The sequence below is a fragment of the Cricetulus griseus genome, chromosome 10 (genome assembly GCF_003668045.3).
Source record: "Cricetulus griseus strain 17A/GY chromosome 10, alternate assembly CriGri-PICRH-1.0, whole genome shotgun sequence".
In the NCBI taxonomy this organism is placed as follows: Eukaryota; Metazoa; Chordata; class Mammalia; order Rodentia; family Cricetidae; genus Cricetulus; species Cricetulus griseus.
Genome location: NC_048603.1, coordinates 32058062 through 32078641, shown reverse-complemented (window position 1 = coordinate 32078641; position 20580 = coordinate 32058062). Strand labels below are relative to the sequence as shown.

Below are 20580 nucleotides of genomic sequence, written 5' to 3'. Positions count from 1 at the left end.
AGTTCGAGGCCAGGCTGGTTTACAGAGCGGGTGCCAGGATAGGCTCCAAAGCTACACAGAGAAACCCTGTCTCGAAAAACAACAACAACAACAACAAACAACAAAATAAATAAATAAATAAATAAGACGAGCTAGTTTTCTGGGATTTGGAATTTCCTGAGAATTTGTAGAGATTAGGACAATGGAAAGCCATCATGAAGCAGTTGCGGCCAGTGTTTTCCATCACGGCCAGTAGTATCTAGACGAGAACACCTATTGCCAGTACCTGGGCGCTTTCTCTTCCCCGCCTGGATGCAATGATTCACTAAGTCAAGACATGATGGAAACTCCATTTCCTTTTGTTGTTCTAACCTCTGACTGACCTCAGAATGTTTCACTATGTTCTTCTGTATCAAGGAAGGATCTGTGGGTTCCTCTTTAACTTTCAAGTGTTACAGAAATTGATCATGGAGTTTCAAATCCTCTGGTCCAAAGGGAAAGTAAACCAAAATCCTTCCACTGGCTCCATTTTTCTCATGACTAACAAACTTTTTAAAGGCTTCCATGGGGGAGAATTATGTCTACTGTTATCACGTGGATGTGACTAGGACAATAATTAGGCCAGGAGTGATGCAATTAGCATCATATATGAATTAAGAAATGACTTTGGACACATTCCACGAAAGTGCATTCATTTATGTACAAAGACAAGGAGAAGTGATCTCTACAGTGGAAGTGAAGTCTCAGCACAAATAATAAAATGTTTAATGAGATGTTCTCGCTGGAAATGTTCTTTGCTTTTGGCCTCAGTTCTGCATGCGAGATACGTTATCTTTTTCTCACCTTGTTCTTCTGACAGGTGGTGGTGGATGGGAGCGTATCTTCCATAGTGTTGAAAAACTTGATGTCTTCAACTGAGTACCAGATCGCAGTGTTTGCCGTGTCTGTCCACACGGCTAGTGAAGGCCTGCGGGGAACAGAAACCACACGTGTGTATTTCATTCCCTTCTACTTTTCAACACACACAGCCACGCTTAGGTGGCTTATTCCTAAACTGGGCCGCTCAGGGCGGATAGACACCATGATTGACATTCACAGGCAGTGGCTGTCATGATGTTCGTGGGAGAGGATGGTACTGCCACTTAGCTTTGCAGCTGTGTGTATGGAATAGATTTGACAATCCGTGGTGAAGGAGGCAGTTTCATTCATTCATTCATTCATTCATTCATTCATTCATTCATTCACCAAACATATTTTTAGTAAATGTCTACAGTGAGCCAAGAGCTGTGCCAAAATTAGTTCATTGGAAGACGTTCAGGACGTCCTTTCCCTGGGGAAGTATTGAGGGAATGCCACCACAATTTCCTCATAATTCATCTCATCACAATTAAAAGTGGGAGTCCTTTCATTGGGGACGATCACAGCTACACACGTGCATACTACACTCACACACACATACGTGCATGTATGTACAGCTACATACTTAGAGAATCATAAAAAGATAATCTTAAGACGATCGTATTTTAGTTCTTTTGAAGATTGTGTTCTGAATACGTGCTGAGCACTACGCCAAACTGCTCTAAATAATTTGCATTTTATAGCACAATAACTGTGTAAATAACACCCAAAAAATCACGTTCCAGGATGATGGTGCTTTTCCCCTGTGCAGGGACGACTTATGAATGACCATCATCTGTAAGGCCGGTGTTGATGCTTCTGTTTTGCGGAAATATGTTTTCTCTTGTTTAAATTATTTTTAAGTTCGCATAGGAAGCAATGGTTTCCATACGTATGCATCACATTTTGTCCTGAACCATCCCCTTCCTCTGAGGACTTTCCCCATCCTGCCGTGCCCAGCTGCTTGCCTTCCACCCCCCCCAAGCAGTCTCCCCTTGCAGAAATAGTCTAATGGCCATTTTTTTCCTCCCATAGATTTGTCCGTCTAGTAAAGCTGAGTCTGCAAACACGGGGCATTTGAATATGTCAGTGTCATGAAGTGGTGTAGGGACTCCAAGAGAAACATGTGCAGAGAGTTGCAAGTATAAGCAAAGTGCTGAACTTGACAAGCACATGCGGTCATATCTGAAGGATCTCCAGTTATACCTGGAAAACACAAAGTCTTGTTTTCACCAGTGTTGTTCAAGCCTTGAACTAGAGTTTACCCCAGTTCCTTTCTCTCAACTCTCGTAATAATAGGGCTGGCATTGCTGGTTTTGTTACTTTTTTCCTTTTCCTTTCTTTCTTTTTGAGAAAGGGTGTCACTCAGTAGCCGAGGCTGGTCTCGAACTTGAAACAATCTTCCTGCCTTCTCTTAAGTGCTGGGATGCTAAGCATGGCCGAGCAGGCCTGGCCTCTTGTTTCCTATTGCTTCACTTTTTTCCTCAAGGGCAGTTGTAAATGACTATTACAAGGAGCCTCTTGTTGCAGTGGCCTTGCCCATGGCTTCCGACCTGGAGCTGTATGACGTGACTGAGAACAGCATGCGCGTGAGGTGGGCTGCGGTGCCTGGCGCCACGGGATATCTGATCCTCTATGCTCCCCTCACAGAAGGTCTGGCTGGAGATGAAAAAGAGGTAACTCCCTGCTACCAATTACAGCCCCAGGACCTTTGATTTCCAGATAAAAATTTTATTGGAAAAATTGATTGTGTAAAATTCAGAAAATGTAAATTGTCGACACAAAAACATAGGTGGTTTCCTTACCACCTATAAAAACAACTATTCATTATTTTGCAATGCTAAGGTCTAAACTCAGGACCACACACATACTCACCAAGTTGTACTCTTGAGACACATCCTCATCCCTTTTGATGAAATTTTATTTACAGCCTTTTTTAACGTATTCCGTTTTCTTTGACTAGCCTTCCATCCTCTTGCCTTCCCTTTCTCTCCCGTTCCTTCCTTCTTTTATGGTTCTGGGAATCAAATCCAGGACTTTACACATACTAGGCAAGTGCCCCACCACTGAGCTATGTCCTTTTGTCCCTTTTGTCTATTTTTAAAAGGTTGTTTTATATTTTTAATTATGTACAAGTATGTGTATATGTGTGTGTAGATGCCCGAGGAGGTCAGAAGAGGGTGTCAGATCCCCTGGACCTGGAGGTAGAGGTAGCTGTGAACTACCCTATATGGGTGAGGGGAACCACCCAGGTCCTGAGTAAGAACAGGATGTACTCTTACCCCCCAAGCCATGTCTCCAGGCTCCCTTCAGTGCATTTTAATGTGTGTATGGATGCTTTAGCATCTAGCAACTTAACTTGAATTGTGTGATTGGAGGTTACAGAGATTCTTTTCTTCCTTCTAAAATGTATTTGTCACATATTTGATGTCCAGTTGTCATACAAGCCAGCCACTTGACACACAAGTAGTTTGACAAGCTCCAAAGCTCAAAAACGTTACCCCAGAGTCCAGAGACAAATTGACAAGTGGGGGTCACGCTGAGTCTCTCTCTTCTGAGTACCTGAAGGGACTCTTGATTCTTCCAGATGGCCTCCTTATTAAATGGGGTGGCAAAACTGGCCCAGTGCAGTTGAGCTGGAAGCAAAACCTGGGCACCCAGCCAGAGGACTGGTTAGGATTAGCAAGCTGTGACAAGTACCCACTTGGTCTTGCCTCTAGCACGCTGCTCTGAGGTACACATCTAGAGAATATGTCTAATTCATTTCCACCCCCTCACTGTCCTGGGGACCAGACAGCATTGTTCTGGCTGCAGTCATTTGTCCAGCTGTGAAGCATTATCCCAACACAGCATGTGAGGGGATGCTCAGTTTTATGTGGTTCTATATTATCAGCTTCTAATGGAAACCAACTTGAGGCAAACCCCAAATTGGTGCTGTGGGAGGTCACACAGCCTCATTCTGGGAAGTGTCACCTTTATTCTGTTCCACTCTGATGAGCAGGGCTAGTTAGTGCACATTGGAAAACGATCTGATTCTATGTGTTCTTTCCAGATGAAGATCGGAGAGACTCACACAGACATCGAGCTGAGAGGGCTATTCCCCAATACAGAATACACAGTCACCGTGTATGCCATGTTTGGAGAAGAAGCCAGTGATCCTGTCACAGGGCAAGAGACAACCTGTGAGTTGTGGGCTGTGGAGCCACAGGAAATACTACCACAAAAACCTGTACAAATGTTTGAGATTCTGAATCCAAAACACCAGCTTTGATTAAAACCTCTCAAGAGTGACTTAAGAAGATGTATATTTTACTTAGGGAAAGAATTGTATTTCTTTTATCTTGAGCAGTCAAGAGAAGCTTGGATGTTATCACTAAACTTTAGCATCCTTCAGATAAGTCCACCTGGGTCTCACTCTAAATCTAAATGTGCTACACGCTAGATCACAATAGAAAGGGAAGAGCTCTAGAATATTCTGGAATCCTGGCAGCTGAGGCAGGGAGCTCACTGCAGGTTAAGCTAGATGATGACAAGGAATCTTGTCAGTTCTTCTGTCTGTAAAGGAAGGACCAGTTTCTTATCTATTATGTGGTTGATATACGATTAGATCGTGTAAAATATGTAATCACTCAATATCTTTTTTTTCTTTTTGAGACAGAGTTTCTTTGTAACTTTGTAGCCTGTCCTGGAACTCACTCTGTAGACCAGGCTGGTCTAGAACTCACAGAGACCCGCCTGCCCCTGCCTTCCAAGTGCTGGGATTAAAGGCATGAGCCACAACCACCTGGCTCAATATTTGTTTTATGTTCATTGAAATTAATATTTTTCCCAAAAATGTTTGCTGTCCTTCTTACATGAGCCCCTTGTTTTTGGGCTTAGTTTTTAATTAAAATTTTATTAAGAAGGCTAATTTTGACTTTTCTGGTGTAATGTCTCATGGATGCTAGACAAGTGGTCTACCACTGAGATAAACCCCCACCTAGGAGGCTAATTTTGACTAAATTACTCCTAATGTTTTAAGAAGAATGTGTGTATTTAAGTGTTTTGAAAATATGGTAATAGATTAAGTGTGATGGTGTACTAGCAAGGTTTGCCACAGGCCGTTATAAACATGGCTCTGTCCATGATCTTGTGAATCACATGAAAGAACAGGAAACACCCCTCTGCTTCTTGGAAAGAGATGAGTGGCACAGCTCAATAGTTCTTTGTCTTTACAATTCAACTTGAGGCAAAAACATAATAGAAGTTTAATGATAAAGGCATTTTCGCACATCCATTCTTTGTTAGTTCGGGCTGGACTGTTCTTGCTCTTCAGGATAGTAATTTAAACATCAGATCTGGAGAAGGAGAAAAAATTAAACCTCTTCAGGAAGTATCTCTATACCACTTGAGGGGTTTGGGATAGCAATCTATTAAAAAGAAAAAAAGAACAAGCCAACTGTCCATCATGAAGAATGCTCATTTATCTGTGTGCTAAAACTATACCCAGCTCCTTCCCGTGATGAGTAGCTGGAGGAAGAAAGGAAGGAGGTAGGATCAATTCAAAATGTTGCAAAGTGGCATTTCTATATCCTAAGGAAAATGGACTTTTTCCTGCCATGTCACCAAAAATATAATTGTGGAATGATGTAAATGTAAGCATGCATAATGTCTGATAATATCACTTTATTTAAGTATTAAAATGACCACTAATCCCTGAGAGCTCTGTCATGTCAAAAAACAGTATGGATGGAGGCCATGAAAACCTTGACCATCCCTGTAAAAAAGCATTATCCCTTGTGGCTGAGAAAAGTGCCATAATTTGTTTACAAGGCTTTTATTCTGTTGATTCCAACAGAGCAATAGCTGAGATCTATTGTGCAGTGTGTGTGTGTGTGTGTGTGTGTGTGTGTGTGTGTGTGTTGTTCTAAGTTACCATACTGGTTAGTACTGCTGTTTCTGCGGTCAGGTAATTGAGCTACACTCCCAGTGCTCTGTTGTTGCACTGTAGCGGTGAAACAGTGACTTTGGCTAAATTATTTCAGTTTTGTCACCAGTCCAATAGGGATAAATGCCACACTTGCAGTCTAACACTAATGAGATAATATGACTCTCGTTAAAACTCATAGGGGTCACCTAATCAATGGCAGTTATTGCTGCTATGAATTGGTGGGAGCTCGAGAAAGTCTCAAAAGCTACGGCCACACGCAGATAGAAGACGGCACCTCCCTCCTTTTACACAGGGACTCCTGGCTTTTCCAGAGTCACATGGCAGTTGAGTGGAGTGGCTCAGACTTGGTTTTAGGTGTGCTGTTTTTGAGCCACTGGTTTCTGGTTTATATTATTTTCTAATGCACAGAAAGGCTCAGGGAGTTACCCAGATCCTGCTTCTTTCTAAGAACGTCCTCCTTTCTGCCACCATTCATTCTCTACAAGGAAGAGTTTGTATGATAATTAGACAACTTTACTGATCTTTATGAGACAATTCACTGTGTATTTCAGGATTGTATTATCATTTTCCCCCCATAAGAAGTACTTTGAAAGTCAGGAGTGCTCTTTCTTAAGTTTTCATTTATCTTAAATGATTTTCGTTATTTAGAATTTTAATTATGCTCTATTCCCTTAGTACCTTTAACCCCGCCAAAAAACTTGAGAATCTCCAACGTTGGCTCCAATAGTGCTCGATTAACCTGGGATCCCACATCAAGAAAGATCAGTGGTTACAGAATTATGTATACCAGTGCCGATGGGACAGAAATCAACGAGGTAGGTTGTGGGACGTGCTGTTTTTCAGGTCTCTGTGTAGTTGTTGATTATGACCTGTAAATGGAGCTCTTAAGAAGTTCCATCTACAATGGTAATGTTTCTTCTCCTTACAAGCTGATTGGTCTGGAGGGTCAGCTGGGTCTGCCCCCTTTCTGACTCTGAAACTAATAAAATTATCTTTGAACTTCAGCAAAACAGACAGGCAAACAAATAATACTAATGACATAATACATAATACATATATATAATGATTATGTATTATGTCATTAGTATTAATATATATCTATATCTATATCTATCTATCTATCTATCTATCTATCTATCTATCTATCTATCTATCTTATTTCCTTTCATAGTAAATAGTGGGGCTCAGGAGGTGGAATTGTCTTTACTTCCGCCCTGACATGCAAATAGCCTGAGCTGGCATGGTCTCAGTGACTTTTTACATGTCCAGTCCATGTCTGTGGATGCTGGTGCAGTTGACAGCTAACACTGACATCTACTTCTCTGAATTTATTCTTCATGTGAGGTTTCCAGTGCACAGCTTCAGGAGTGTTGGTTCAAGAGTCCCATGATATATGCCCAAAGGAGGGAGAAAGTACTAAATGGAAGTGAATCACTTTAGTAACCTAGACTCAGATGTCATTTAAAGTCAGGCACAGTCACACTCATGGAATCACAGCACTCAGGAAACTGAGGCGGGAGATACAGTATGGACTCAATAAGGAGCCGACATCTGAAAATTTTTTAGAAGAGACATTTGTTATCATTGCTGACACATTCCATTGATAGAAACTGCCAGAAGTTCCTGTCTAAATTCAGTTAATTGTGGGGAGAAACAGAGATTTCACCTGCTGTGGGCAGCTCGGCAGCCATGTAAGAGATGTCTGAGGATGGGAGATGTACACCAGTGTGTTTGTCTCTGAAAAATACAATATGCCCAGGTGAATGGGAGTGTGTCTTCATGTATTAACAAAGGGACCCAAAGTTTGGTTTATTTCTCTGTTCTTGAGTAAATGGGCACCTCAAAGACTCTAGATAGATGAATTTAAAACTAAATTCTGATTAGAGAAGAATTCAGCTTTTGTAGCAAGATACTCAGAAAGAATGGAACTTGCTAGAACTCAAGAAAATACGGTGTCTTATGTGTGGTGACTAATACTTTAGGAATCTGTTCTTCGAAACATGTTTTAGCAAGATAGCAAGGTTATTTATGTTTTATTTTTCCTTATCTTCATCCAAGAAGCAAAGAAAACGAGGGAAATATGTTGGATTACATCATTTCTATTTTCTGACCAAATAAAATAAGTATTTTCATATGTTGGGACAAACTTTTTCCTGCAATTAAACTCAAGTAATATTTTGCAATATGTAACTCTTGTCAGAGTCATAGTGTAACGGAATGTCAATAAGGGCACATTTTCTAACCTGGACAAAGAACGTTCAACCCCTCTCTTCGACATTCATAAATCTGAAAAGTAAAGAATTTTGAATTTGGGGTCATTGGGTGAAAGTTGCTTTTTTTTTTTTTTTAAGATAAACAGCCCAGAGTAGTAAAGCAATTAAAATAAAATCCCTGCACTGTAGGTGTTTTGTTATTGCTAGTAACAAGTAAGTTACTCTCCCAAGAGTTGCACTCTCAGCTGTATAAGAGGGTCAGGCAAATAATATACACAAGACGAACATAGCAATTAAAGTATAGGCCACCAGAGATACCTCCCATGATGGGGATGTGTGGCCAGCTAAGACACCTCCCATGGTGGGGATGTGTGGCCTGTTAAGATACCTTCTGTCCCAGTCTGACAGAGGAGACTGTGGGACTTCTGAGCAGATACTTACGATTCCTATTTTTACATGTGAGTTGTCAAGTTAAAATTGAAGTATATTGCTTAGAGGCCTTTGTAGTCAGCCCCTGAGCCAGCATTTGGGAGGGAATGATAGAATCTTTGTAAATATAGAATTGTATGCAACTTAGGATCCGTGGAGGTCATGGCCCTACAGACTTCTTGAGAATAAAAAGCATTGAGCTCTTGACCAGTGTCTGCATGAAACTTCAAAGACTTTGAAATAGCATCACTTTATAGCTAATACCCCTCCCTGGTCACTAGAGGGTTTCATTGGGTCCTGAGACTTGAGTACTCAATTATACCATGACAGCTTTGCTAAAACACATAGGGAGATTATTGAGTTTATGTTTTGACTGCTTTATTTCCAGAACTGAGCATTCTTTCTAACCCTCTGTGTGACTTAATGACTATGGAAGATGGTGATGGTAATGCTGTTAAGGGCTCTAACACATCTTGAGTCCCTACCACAAGCCAGGCACTGTCCAGAGTTTTCTACAGAGAAAACACCATACAATCTTTACACAATCAAATGCTACCCAAACATGGGTTATTCATCAAAGGACAGGCACGATCGCAGCAATTACTGTGAAACTTTTAAGGAGAGGAAGAGAATTAAATTCTTCCATTGAATTTTATAAAAGTAAAGCTGCCATTTTTAGACTGTGAGATGTCAGTTTCCAATAGCCATAACTTGGTGGTACAGCATATATATATATATATATATATATATATATATATATATATCTCATTCCTCAGTAGTGCTCTTTTTTCATACCCCCCAAATTAGGCTGAAGGGAAATATTTAGCCAGACTATTAATAAAGGTCTCTTCAACTTAGTTTTGAAACAATGTGATTGTGGTCATTGTCATTTCTTAAGTCTTGTGACCTATGGTGCTACCAGTAAAATCTGTTTCAATGCTAATAGTGAAAAATGTATGGCTCTACAGGCTGGGAGGTAGATCAGTTGTCAAAGTGCTTGCCTAGCATGTGGGCAACCTTTCATTCAAATTCCAGCACAGCTTAAACCAGGCACGATGGCACATACCTGTAATCCAAGAGGCAGAGATTCCAAGGTTATCCTTAGCTGGATAATCCCTCTAATAAAAGCAACACAGGAAAATTAACTAATAAAACATGACACATCAAGCTTTTTATTTGGTGAAATAAGTTAGTGAATTCTTTAGTTATGCAAAATGTAGTCTTAATTTGTAAATAAAATACTTTGGCAGACGAGCAGAATCCTTTTTAATGGATACATATACTGCATGTACAATTGATGGCTTTATGCTTATACTCTTTTTTCCCTTTGGACTCTGAGTGAACCTAACAAATTAGATTTCATTTTTGTGTAGGTTTGATATCCATACAAAATTCCCATTTGTCACAGATTTGAGACGTAAAAAAGAAAGTTAAGGTGATGCCAGCCTACCATTTAAAAGTTTTATGGCTCAGAACAAAAATTAGTTTACACTCCGTAGCCTCAGGCTCTTTGGAAAGCCATTTTTATAAGTACCTAGAGTGTGGTGAGGGAAGTCTGGGAAGAGGCTCTGAATAAATAATATGTGTTGATTTCGAGATTTACCTACAACAGTTCACAACACCAGGAAACAATTCACAGACACCATTTTGCAAGATTTGTATTGAATTGGTATTTTAAATATGAATTTATGGGTTTTGGACACTTAAATAATGAAACATATGGTAAAATGCATGTAAGACAATAGAATCTGAACATCTGGGTCTAAGTCGTAGGTCCTAGTTTGTATACTCTTGTGCGAGATCCTTAACTAATTTTTCCATCTTCAAATTGAGCATATAAATTCATATCCCTAAATATTTGGTGAGCATCAAGTGATTTACTTAATACAGTAGACGCAGACAATGCTCAAGCAACACTAAACACTAAGTTCTAAGAATCACTAGGGGACAATCCTTATTTTCAGTGACTCTTGCCATGCAACACAGCAGCCTGTGGTTGTGCACTGAGGCTGGTCCTGCTTCTCTCTGTTATGTGGTGTCAGCATAAGGGATGCAAGCATAAGGGGCATGTCTGGAGCTGCCAAAATGGCCTCACTGATGCTGGGTATCTTAGTTGATGGCTGCAAGGCTCTAGTTGGCTGTCCCACTCCTGCAGAGTGTCTCAGGGTTGCAGAACAATGAAATAGAGCCCTCTCTTTCTTTTGCCCTACAGTTGATTCCTCAAGGAAGGATATGGTTTCTGAACTGGTTCTTAGTTGAGACAATCCTTCTCTTTCAAAAGGGTGTCTGGGGTACTTACGTCTTAATTTGTATCTGCTCGGTCCATTTAATAAAAGGGAAAAGGGAACCGAGTCACAGGCCATCCCACAATTAGACAGAGTGGGAGGAGGCTAAAGTGGGGATCCTGCCCCCAGGCGCTCACACCAAATGAGGAGGCAGACAGAATGCACAGAGAGCCACACATAGAGTAAGTGCCGGTGGGGACACTGCCAGGAAGGACCCGACAAAAGCAGTGTTAGAGAACAAATCTACTGACAAACGTTCGAAGGGAAAACCTGCCAAAGAGGCATTTTTTGAAAGAAATGCAGAAGGCTGGATTTTGAAAAGAACAGTAGAGGCAGTAGAGACACAAAATGGATTCACGTGTGCAAAGACCTTAGGTAGAAAAGGTGAGAGCATGACAGAGGCCAAAAAGCTTGGAGACCTAGGGACCATTGGGAGTGCAGGGTAGAGTCCTAGAATACACAAGGTTAGAGTGATACCCTGGGATGTTTGGTTTTGATTTGAAGGCCAGTTGGTAGCTAATGAAGAGTTTAGTGGAGAAGTGACATTTCCTATTTTGGTAAAGGTCGAGTTGGCTTTCGTGAGCAAACATGGAGTCATTTGCTTTTGCTTGACATTAGGCATCAAGATTAGTTATCAACAACACTTGAAATAGGAGATTTCTTTGTGATGCTTTAAAATATCTCTTGGAGTTACTTTAAGTGTCCTTTAATTTGAGGAAGTCTGTTTTCAGGTAAATATGGTTATTTCTTCAATTTTCCGGAATACCACCAGATTTAAGGCATCTTGCCTTAAAACACTATGTGTTGTCATGATGATTAGTTAAGACATATGTTAAGCTCACAGTGGTGGGTGCCACAATGACAATCTACAATTTGATCTCCAAACTATGCAGCTTGGCAGCCCAGTCCAACCTCTCAATGATAATTTTCATTCTTTCTCTGACCTTCAGGGTCATCAGGATGGGGACTTGCGGCCTAGATCCTGCCCTCATCTCCTCTTTCTTTGCACTTTCTTCAAAGCCTTTTATATAAGATGACCTTACTCTCTTTGTTCAGGACTTAATCACACACACACACACACACACTCTCTCTCTCTCTCTCTCTCTCTCTCTCTCTCTCTCTCTCTCTCTCCCACAATTTTGTCTTTCTGTGAAATATAAAGGAACATTTGGATGTTTCCTGTGTCCCTTGGTGTTACTATTTCTCTGCATGGTGGTTGCTGTGCCATTATGATCGAGCTTGTCATGATACAGCTATGGATGTAGTTGGAAGAGCTGGGGCAGTGAAGCCAAAGCTGTCTGCTCTTAGTGGACTTAGCTACAAACATTGCAAAGCACTTCATCAGAACCACAAGTTGTACACCCACCACACACCTTCCGAGAATCATCCTGAGAAACAGCTGAAAAGCAATTCAAGGCTAGAATGTGTGTGCTCGGCCACTCCGTGGCTCTGGGATTCAGCACTGTGCTTTGCAGTCATGACAACCCTTCAGCCAGCTGAACTGCAGATAATAACAGGATGGTTTGTATAGTTTTAGAGTATTGGGTGGAGACTCCATGGCCGCTCTGTTTTGCAGGTTGAAGTTGATCCAGTCAGTACGTTCCCTCTGAAAGGCTTGACCCCCCTCACGGATTACTCTGTTGCCATTTTCTCCATCTATGAGGAGGGGCAGTCCCTGCCTCTGGTTGGAGAGTTTACTACAGGTAAGCCTTATTCTGGATCGAGAAGGTTTCAGATGCAACTATGCAGAAAACCTGTGGCAACCGCCTCAACTGTGACTTTTAATCCACATTTATTTCTAAGATATTATTAACAAATGAATAATTAGATAGCTAACGTGTGCTAGCTAATTCTTTCCTATCAAAATAAGGAAAAGAGAGAAAATGCCATCTCATTTTAAAAGGTTAATGGCCCTACACCCATGTCCATACAGGGCTCGTTAATCAGACTCAGTGGGTTAAGAAAGGACTTACAGTTAGGAGGAGAATGTGGTGGGAGAGCCCAGGAGGAGTTGAAGTGAGAAATGCATATGATAAAATATATGTGTTCATTTATGACATTTTCAAACGATTGAAAAACTGCGCGAAACACCTATAGAAAAATGTACATCATTGTTTTCTTAACCCTCACCCCCATTCCTCTTATTTTTTAGCATAGGTTTTTATATTCGTCTTCCATTCATGTGTATGTGGGTGCATCAGGCTAATCGGCAAAATAACCGACATGAGACACTTTTCTGCCAACGGAAGTGGCATTTGAATACTATTTAACTTAATGCATTGTGATATAACTATATTGTAATGGAGCCTAAAACTCGTAACAAGGAATGATTGAAATACAGAAATTGAACAGAAGACATTTTCCATTGCGTTCTGTAGTTTCCCTGTAGACAGACAGCCTTTGCCTCTGCCTCATAGGGGCAACAATCCAGTCCTTTTATTTCTGAGTTTATTGATCACACTTGGAAACAAGAGTCTTTGCTTGGATTTCTCATGGTGTTCTAACCGAGTTTTAAAATCACTGATTTCAGATAAGCCTCAATGACTTGAGTAATTATTTTGGGTGCGTTAGGATATTATACTTTCTGGGGTAAACAAAGTGTGTATGGTGTGAGGAGCTGGAATGCATGATAGGCAATGTTTTGTCACTAATGCTGCCCACACCTTCATGTTAAAAAGGTGAGGGTTCCTTCTCCAGGACGTCACTCATCACTGTGAAGTGATTGGATACTAAAATGTAGAGAGCGTTTCTCTGGGCTTTAAGGAGCTCTTTCCTCAAAATACTTGGAATATAATGTCTTACCAAAATAATGAGTATGACTTTTTTTTTTAATTTAAAACTGTGTTTATGTGTGCCCACGTGTGCACATGCATGTGAGAGAGTGTGTGTGTGTGTGTGTGTGTGTGTGTGTGTGTGTGTGTGTGTGTAGGACAATCTTGCATGTCATCCGCTTTGAGACAGTGGCTCTCATTGGCCCAGAACTCACCTTGCTGACCAGCAAGCTTCAGGATCTTCTGTTTAGGCCTCTCCAGAGCTGTTGTTTACAATTGTCAGTGCCCACAGCACTTTCATAAGGGTTCTGGGGTGGGGGTGGGGTGCGAACTCGTGTCCTCATGTTTTTGAGGCCAGCACTTTATGACTGAACTATTGCCCCAGCTCCATTCTTATTTTTTATTCTTTATGAAAATGGCCCAATATAAACAATGTAAGAGTTCTGGAGTTACTGGAAACATTTTAGAGAAAATTATTTTTGTGGTTTCCCTAATTTATGCTGTTGGAAGGCGCTGGGAACAAACGTGAAAGCCACACTGGATGGATTGAAGCTGGTCCCCACTCTTCCGTGGCTTTCCAAACCCAAGAGCTCCCTCAGTCGTCCCATCCTATGGCCCCTGGGAGCTGATTGGGTTTTGGTTTCTTGCCTTTTCATTTCTCAAACTCAATCTCCTCCATGGCTGACAGAGGAAGTTCCTGCCCAGCAATACTTGGAAATTGATGAGGTGAAGATAGACAGTTTTCGGGTGACCTGGCACCCGCTCTCGGCTGAGGAAGGGCAGCACAAGCTGATGTGGATTCCAGTCTATGGCGGGAAGACCCAGGAGGTGAGTTGACCGAAACACCGCAAAAGCTGATCCCTGGAAGTGATTGCCTACTGTTCCATCCAGGTTGGTCTTCATTTAAAAATGGACTTGGGAACTGCAGAAGTTGCATCTTTCAGGGCATGGCATTAGGCGTGTCATACGCATCAAATAATACTATAGCTCAAAGATGAAAAAATGTATTGTTACCAAGGCTTTAACTATATATCTCAGAATCCTTGACCCTCACAAGTAACATCTAATAAAACTTTGCAGTGAGACTTTTACAACATTAATAATATATTTGTTGAGGGAGGTGCAGACAACAAGGTCTGTGGTTTGGTTTTGAAAATGATTCCAGCATTTCACTGTTTTATTCAGTAAGTTCTTGCTCACATACAGATTTTTCCTTTGTATTTTTCTTTTACCTTTTGTTTCCCCCTTTCTTTTTAAAAAATTATTTCTTTTATTTTTGAGTTTATCATGTAATTACATAATTTCCCCCTTTCCAGGCCTCCCATATACCCCTCCTTGCTATCTTTCAAATCCATGGCCTGTTTTTTTTCATTACTTGTTGTTACATACATATATGTACATGCATGCATATATTTTGGACCTAAGACTGGGGGGTCATTGCAGGAGATGGAGTGGAGAGATCGAGAGAAGCAGAGGCCCAGGGGGTTTGCTGTGAGATTGTGTCTCTTAGTAATGTTAGAAGCTACACCCACAAACTCTCACCAACTGACTGTCTGAACATGAGCTGCACAAAGTAGACAATAATAGACATGCCAGAGTGGACAAGGGAAGGACCGTGCGTCATCAACCCGCCACAAAGAGCTACAGACAACTAAGGATTGCTGAGTTCGGGAGAAATAGTCTTCCCCAGGGAAGACCTCACGCGGTTGTTTCCCAATGTCCAATGGTCAATCTCCCCTTCTCTTTTAGTAACCATAGTTACTAAGCATCAAGTGCTTTTCAGGTGGCCCTAAAGGAAGAACAGGACTCGTACGTTGTTGAAGGCCTGGATCCTGGAACTGAGTATGAAGTCTCACTCTTAGCTGTGCTTGATGATGGAAGTGAGAGTGAGGTGGTGACAGCTGTTGGGACCACACGTAAGTCCTGGATTGGCCACGTTGAGCTTCAGTGTCCACTATCCACCCAGATAGCCTGTCTTCCCTCGTTAGGCTTCAACTTTTCTTTGACTCTCCAGAATTTGTCTTATGTCTTATAGCCATAGACGTTCATGTGGGAAGCATTGTAATTTCTCAGATTGTCATCACAGTGAAGGCACCGAGCACTCCTGTTTTGGCCATTATTTTATTCTCCATCACTGAACACTTTATTTGGCATATCTTAATCATACCATCAGCAATCACTGAATGGAAAGATAGATGAAAAGATGGATATAACCATAAATGATCAAATTGGAAAATAAGCCAGATATTAATGTAGCCAAGAATTTTCCAAACTGGTCTTGGTTATAAGAACGTTTTGAAAAATTTCCTCAATGATTACTACTCCCTTCTTCATTTTCCTTTTTGAAATCATCTATTAACTATATCCTTCTTTTTTAAAAATGAGGTATAGCTATACAATAAATTTTCCTAAATGGCATTCAGAAGATTTATTGGCGAGTGCAGTTGGGAGACCCTTATGTTACAAACTGAAGAGAGAGTATGGTCCTGCACAGGGGGGACCCGAAAGAGCCCTGGGAGTCCTGTCAGTATCCCCAGATCCCCAGGATCCCCAGCTTTCTGAATCGTGTCAAAGTGAGACAAAGAGGCTGGGCCCAGTACCCCTGTATCTTCAGCTGGTGGGGAAAGACTGTCCAGCAAAGAAGCTCTGCCTTCAGAGGAGGATGTTTCCAAAGCTAGTATTTGATGGTGTGCTAGATGGATGTGTTGGTCAGCAAGTGAATACAACACACCCCACAGACGATCCATTCCAGAAGACGCACAAGATACACTGCCTGCCTGAGCACGGTGCCCTCTTGGGTGGTCCTTTTGGGTAATCCCTTTTACAACTTGGCTTGCAACTTAAGTATCTTTAATCATCGCGGGTATGCCCCTATTTAAAAACAATAGTGAGGTTTCATAATCTTGTAGGTGTGATTCAAGCACTTACCTGGAATCCCTGATGAGACACTAATGATTTCCAATCCAACATCCTTATCCCCCGAAACAGCAGATAGGATAGCCTTACAGTTCACCTTTTCGTCCTTGCAAGTCACTGTCAAGTTTGTCGTGGAATGAAAGCAGGATAACGTTGGTGCAATTTCCTTCAGCAGTTATACAGCATTTATGCAAATGCACAGAATATTGTCTTTACATCATTTGTAAGTAACGAATTTTCTTTCAGTTGATGATTTTTGGACAGAGACGCCCACAACTGTAGAGCCGACCAGCCCTGTGACTTCAGGTGAGAACACACAGGGGCCGGTCTTGAGAATAAACAGAAGTTATGTTTCTTAGCTTTATTTGGGATTGGTTATTAATTAGAAAAGAAGGGTTCTTTCCTTGTTTTCCTACAAATAGTTCATGTGTCACCAACCTTTGAACTTTGCATCTTCTCTTCCATGGAGCACCACACAGTCTAGTTCACCACCCTTAAAACGCTCTACCTTTTCTACTTTTACCTTTGATTCTCAGTCACCTTTCCGAGCCTGTTAACATAGCAACACCGGTGGGGATCTTTGTCTCCCTCCCTTCTGTTGCTGTCTGCGGAGAATTATTCACACCACTGTCATTTCCGTTGAGACCTGAGACTTGACTTCTGTAGTGTTGGTCTGTCACCGGTAGTTTCCCCTCTCATCTAAGCTTTTCTCCCTATTGCAGAACACCGCCCAACTATCTGTCTGAGTTAAATAAGTGAAACACACTTTATCTCCACATCTGAAACACTTCAGTACCCTTTCAATTATTTATTTATTTATTTATTTATTTATTTATTTATTTATTCTTCAGATAGTCTTTATTTGGGCCTTAAGCTCTTTATTGGAACACACAAGTTCTCTCTTGATAGTTCCTGTCTTTGTTCTTGGCACCTGAGTTCAGAAACTCTGCCTTGAACTGAGAATTTCCCACAATCCCCCTGTTGAGTAGTATACCATGGTTATATCAGTTAAGCATCCTAACTACTCTGGGTCATTCTTACTTTTTTTTCCCTCAATACTTAATCATGATCTGTCAAAGGCCTACATAATATGACATTAAAGACAGGTGCTGGGAATGTTTTTATGAGTGAATGAAGGAGGAGAAAGGAAAAAGGCAGTGGAGATGGCACAAGGAGAGGAAGTGAGTGTAGAGAGAGAATTTTTTTTTTTTTTAAAAAGGGACATATGAGTGAAGAGACACCTTTGCAGATGAAGATGAATGTTCCGGTGAACACAGGTGAAGAAATTTGGGCAAATATCCCAGAAAAAAATTAATGTGTGTGGGAAAAGATAACTTGTGTGGGCTGAAAAAGAGAAAGGCAGCCTGAGTTGGGGAGTTGCTCTTGAGTAGGTAGGGGTAAAACATGCAGGGGAGCAGTTGGACAGATGTATGTTGGATGCTGCATCACACTGGAGAGTGGTGAGCTCTGGTACCCCAAACCCACTTCCCTAAGAGATAACTAGTATGGGGTCCTCAGGACCATGCTCCCTCTCGGGTTTCGTCCAGTGGTTTCCTTCAGTTCTCTGTCCCATCCACGGACATGGAGCCCCTGCTTCACGTAGGTGTCCCTCATAGGGCTGCATTGAATGATGCCGGATGCTACTCCACAGATAGTATCTGCATCTTATTTTGGGTTGTGATGGGCTGCAAGTGCTATAATATGTGGTTGTTATTTATTCCAGTTCTCCAGACAGGAATCAGAAACCTGGTTGTAGATGATGAAACGGCTACTAGTCTGCGGGTCACATGGGACATTTCTGACAGCAATGTGGAGCAGTTTAGGGTGACCTACCTGACAGCCCAAGGGGACCCCATGGAAGAAGTGGTAGGAGCAGTCTGTATAACTATGGCTGACCACTAGTCCCACAGCCTTTGTTGGCAGAGCTATCACGGCTGTCAGTGCCGATGAGCACAGGCTTTCCTGCCCACTGCTTGTTGACTCCATGTCTGCAGAAGCTAACGGTCTTGCTCAATCCATACTTCACTGTTGGCTTAGTCATGTCGTTTCTAACTCTAAAACCCGCCCCACCTAGTTCGCTTCAAGCTAAGCACGCCTCTGCAACTTTCTTCTAATATTGCTCTTGCTGCCTTGTCCATCTGCTAACCTAAATAGGATTATAATAGAGCTCTTAGGGAAGGTATGGTAGCATGGGCCTACAGTTCCTAGGGAGGCTGATGCAGGAGGATGAGCCGAACTTAGGAGTTGGAGACCAGCTGGCAATAGGTAGATCCTGTGCATTTCAAAAGCAAACTAAATCAAGACAAGACCAATGACATTGCACACTTGTATTTGTATTCATGTGTGCAGATAGATGTGTGTGTAAAAGTTCAAGGCAGGGGTTAAACTCTTTTTGCTCTTGGGAGTCTACTGTAAAGCATTTAAGAAAAGCACACAAGAGCAGTCTAACCATTTACCATTTTTTTTTCACTGACACCAACTCATTTTGAGCTTATTTTTAACCATTTTTCATTTATTCTGAATCATGGGTATCTCTTCTCAAGGATTTGTGATGCATTTTCTTTAAGTTCTGCGTGCATTTCTATGTGGCGAACCTGGTACACTCTTAATCATGGTGTCCTTAGTTCATAGCATATTGTCCCCTTAGGGATCATTATACGTGTGTCCAGACAAAGGAGAGAGCTCCAGTTTTCAGCAGAAGGTGTTTGTTGTCTTACAGCATCTACTCTATTTATTACTATCATATATCATCTTTAAACCTTTTCCTTTGCTGTGTCATGTTAATATTCTAGGGAGGAAATCTCTAAAACTCACCACTGATCAAGAATAACATTGCCCCTCCCCACCCTGGAGCTTTTTTTTAACTAATGAAGACTTTGATGAAAAAAAAAAACAATTGTCTGAGCCCAACATTATTTATTTCTAGGTGATGGAAGAAACATTCATTACAGGGCACAGTGGTGGCCTCCAGGGTCTTGTGCATGGTGGATGGCCATCAGGTTCATGCTGTTGATATGAGAGTGTTTCTGGAAAGTTAACAGACACTTGATTCAGATTGTACTGTAATTTCACTCTGACAATAAATACATTTCAAACGATTCATGATTGGCAAGTTTAAGAAGTTAAATATGATATTTGGTCATTTTATTTTCTCTATAATTAAACTGCTACTATAATTTTGTTCCTAAAAATAAGGACCCACAGAGACCTCTCAGCATGAGATGCTTTCCTTTGAGTTTTCAAAAAGCACAGTTAGCCTCTTGGTGCTAACTCCTGATGCTTTGGAAAAAGTAACAATTTAATCTCAAGCGTGCACTTGTAAACTCTGAAAACTGAAATAATAATAACATTTACTTTGGATGGATTCTAGATTGTGGACCCTCTGAGAACTTCTTTTGTTTAGAACTATTTATATTAGAAAAACTTGGGCACCTAAATAAAGGGGCAAAGATAAAGAATCTTTGTCTGTCCCAGCTAAACAAAGCTTTAAAGGTGATGAAAAATATTGATAAGTTTACTGTGCAATGGAGTGTTGGCTTTCTATCATGTAAAAGGTATCCTAGTGGGAGACTTCGAATTCCTAACTCCTTTAAATTCCTAATTAAATTAGACTCTTGCATGCAACTTACAGGCACTTTATGAATTAATAGACTGGCCTGAGGATTGAAAATTTATAGATGTGTTTTATCAAATGCTACTACTACAGGTAATGATGTAGTGTCTTAATATATATTTTCTCTTACCATCTTTTCAAGTTTCATTTCACTGCTGAAGCTGATTGTATTTGCATGGACAAAGGGATGAGACAATACTCAGGTTGGAGAACTGTATACACATATAACATTGTAAATCAGATGAAAGCAAGAGGAACTGAATTTAGCAGTTAGGATATATGAAACATGTCTGCACATGTGGGCACAGTCAAATCTACCAAATACTCCAAAGAAAAAAGACTGAACTCCAACATAGAAAAATAGCTATCAATATTACATAAGGACCGACTTGCACAGTGCTCCAAAACACGAAGAAACACCAATGACAGTGACCTCAGTTTTGTTGTCAGAGTAGAGGTGTCTGTCTTGGAAAAGGCTGGTAGGGAATCCAGCATCCTACAGCCAGTGTGTCATTGTCAACCACAAACTGGATTCTAACTGGTGAGC

The 20580-nt window shown here is 41.1% G+C and overlaps 1 protein-coding gene across 1 annotated transcript in view; it reads left to right on the top strand.

The window, feature by feature from the left end:
* The window catches only part of LOC103158800 (collagen alpha-1(XIV) chain), a 208269-nt gene that overhangs the window by 83602 nt on the left and 104087 nt on the right, over positions 1 to 20580 (top strand). Inside the window, exons 12-20 of the mRNA XM_027431692.2 lie at positions 839 to 968; positions 2407 to 2552; positions 3929 to 4058; positions 6482 to 6621; positions 12310 to 12436; positions 14193 to 14332; positions 15288 to 15420; positions 16667 to 16726; positions 18144 to 18286. Coding sequence (XP_027287493.1) covers positions 839 to 968; positions 2407 to 2552; positions 3929 to 4058; positions 6482 to 6621; positions 12310 to 12436; positions 14193 to 14332; positions 15288 to 15420; positions 16667 to 16726; positions 18144 to 18286 — 1149 coding nt within the window. The remainder of the gene's footprint in view (positions 1 to 838; positions 969 to 2406; positions 2553 to 3928; positions 4059 to 6481; positions 6622 to 12309; positions 12437 to 14192; positions 14333 to 15287; positions 15421 to 16666; positions 16727 to 18143; positions 18287 to 20580) is intronic.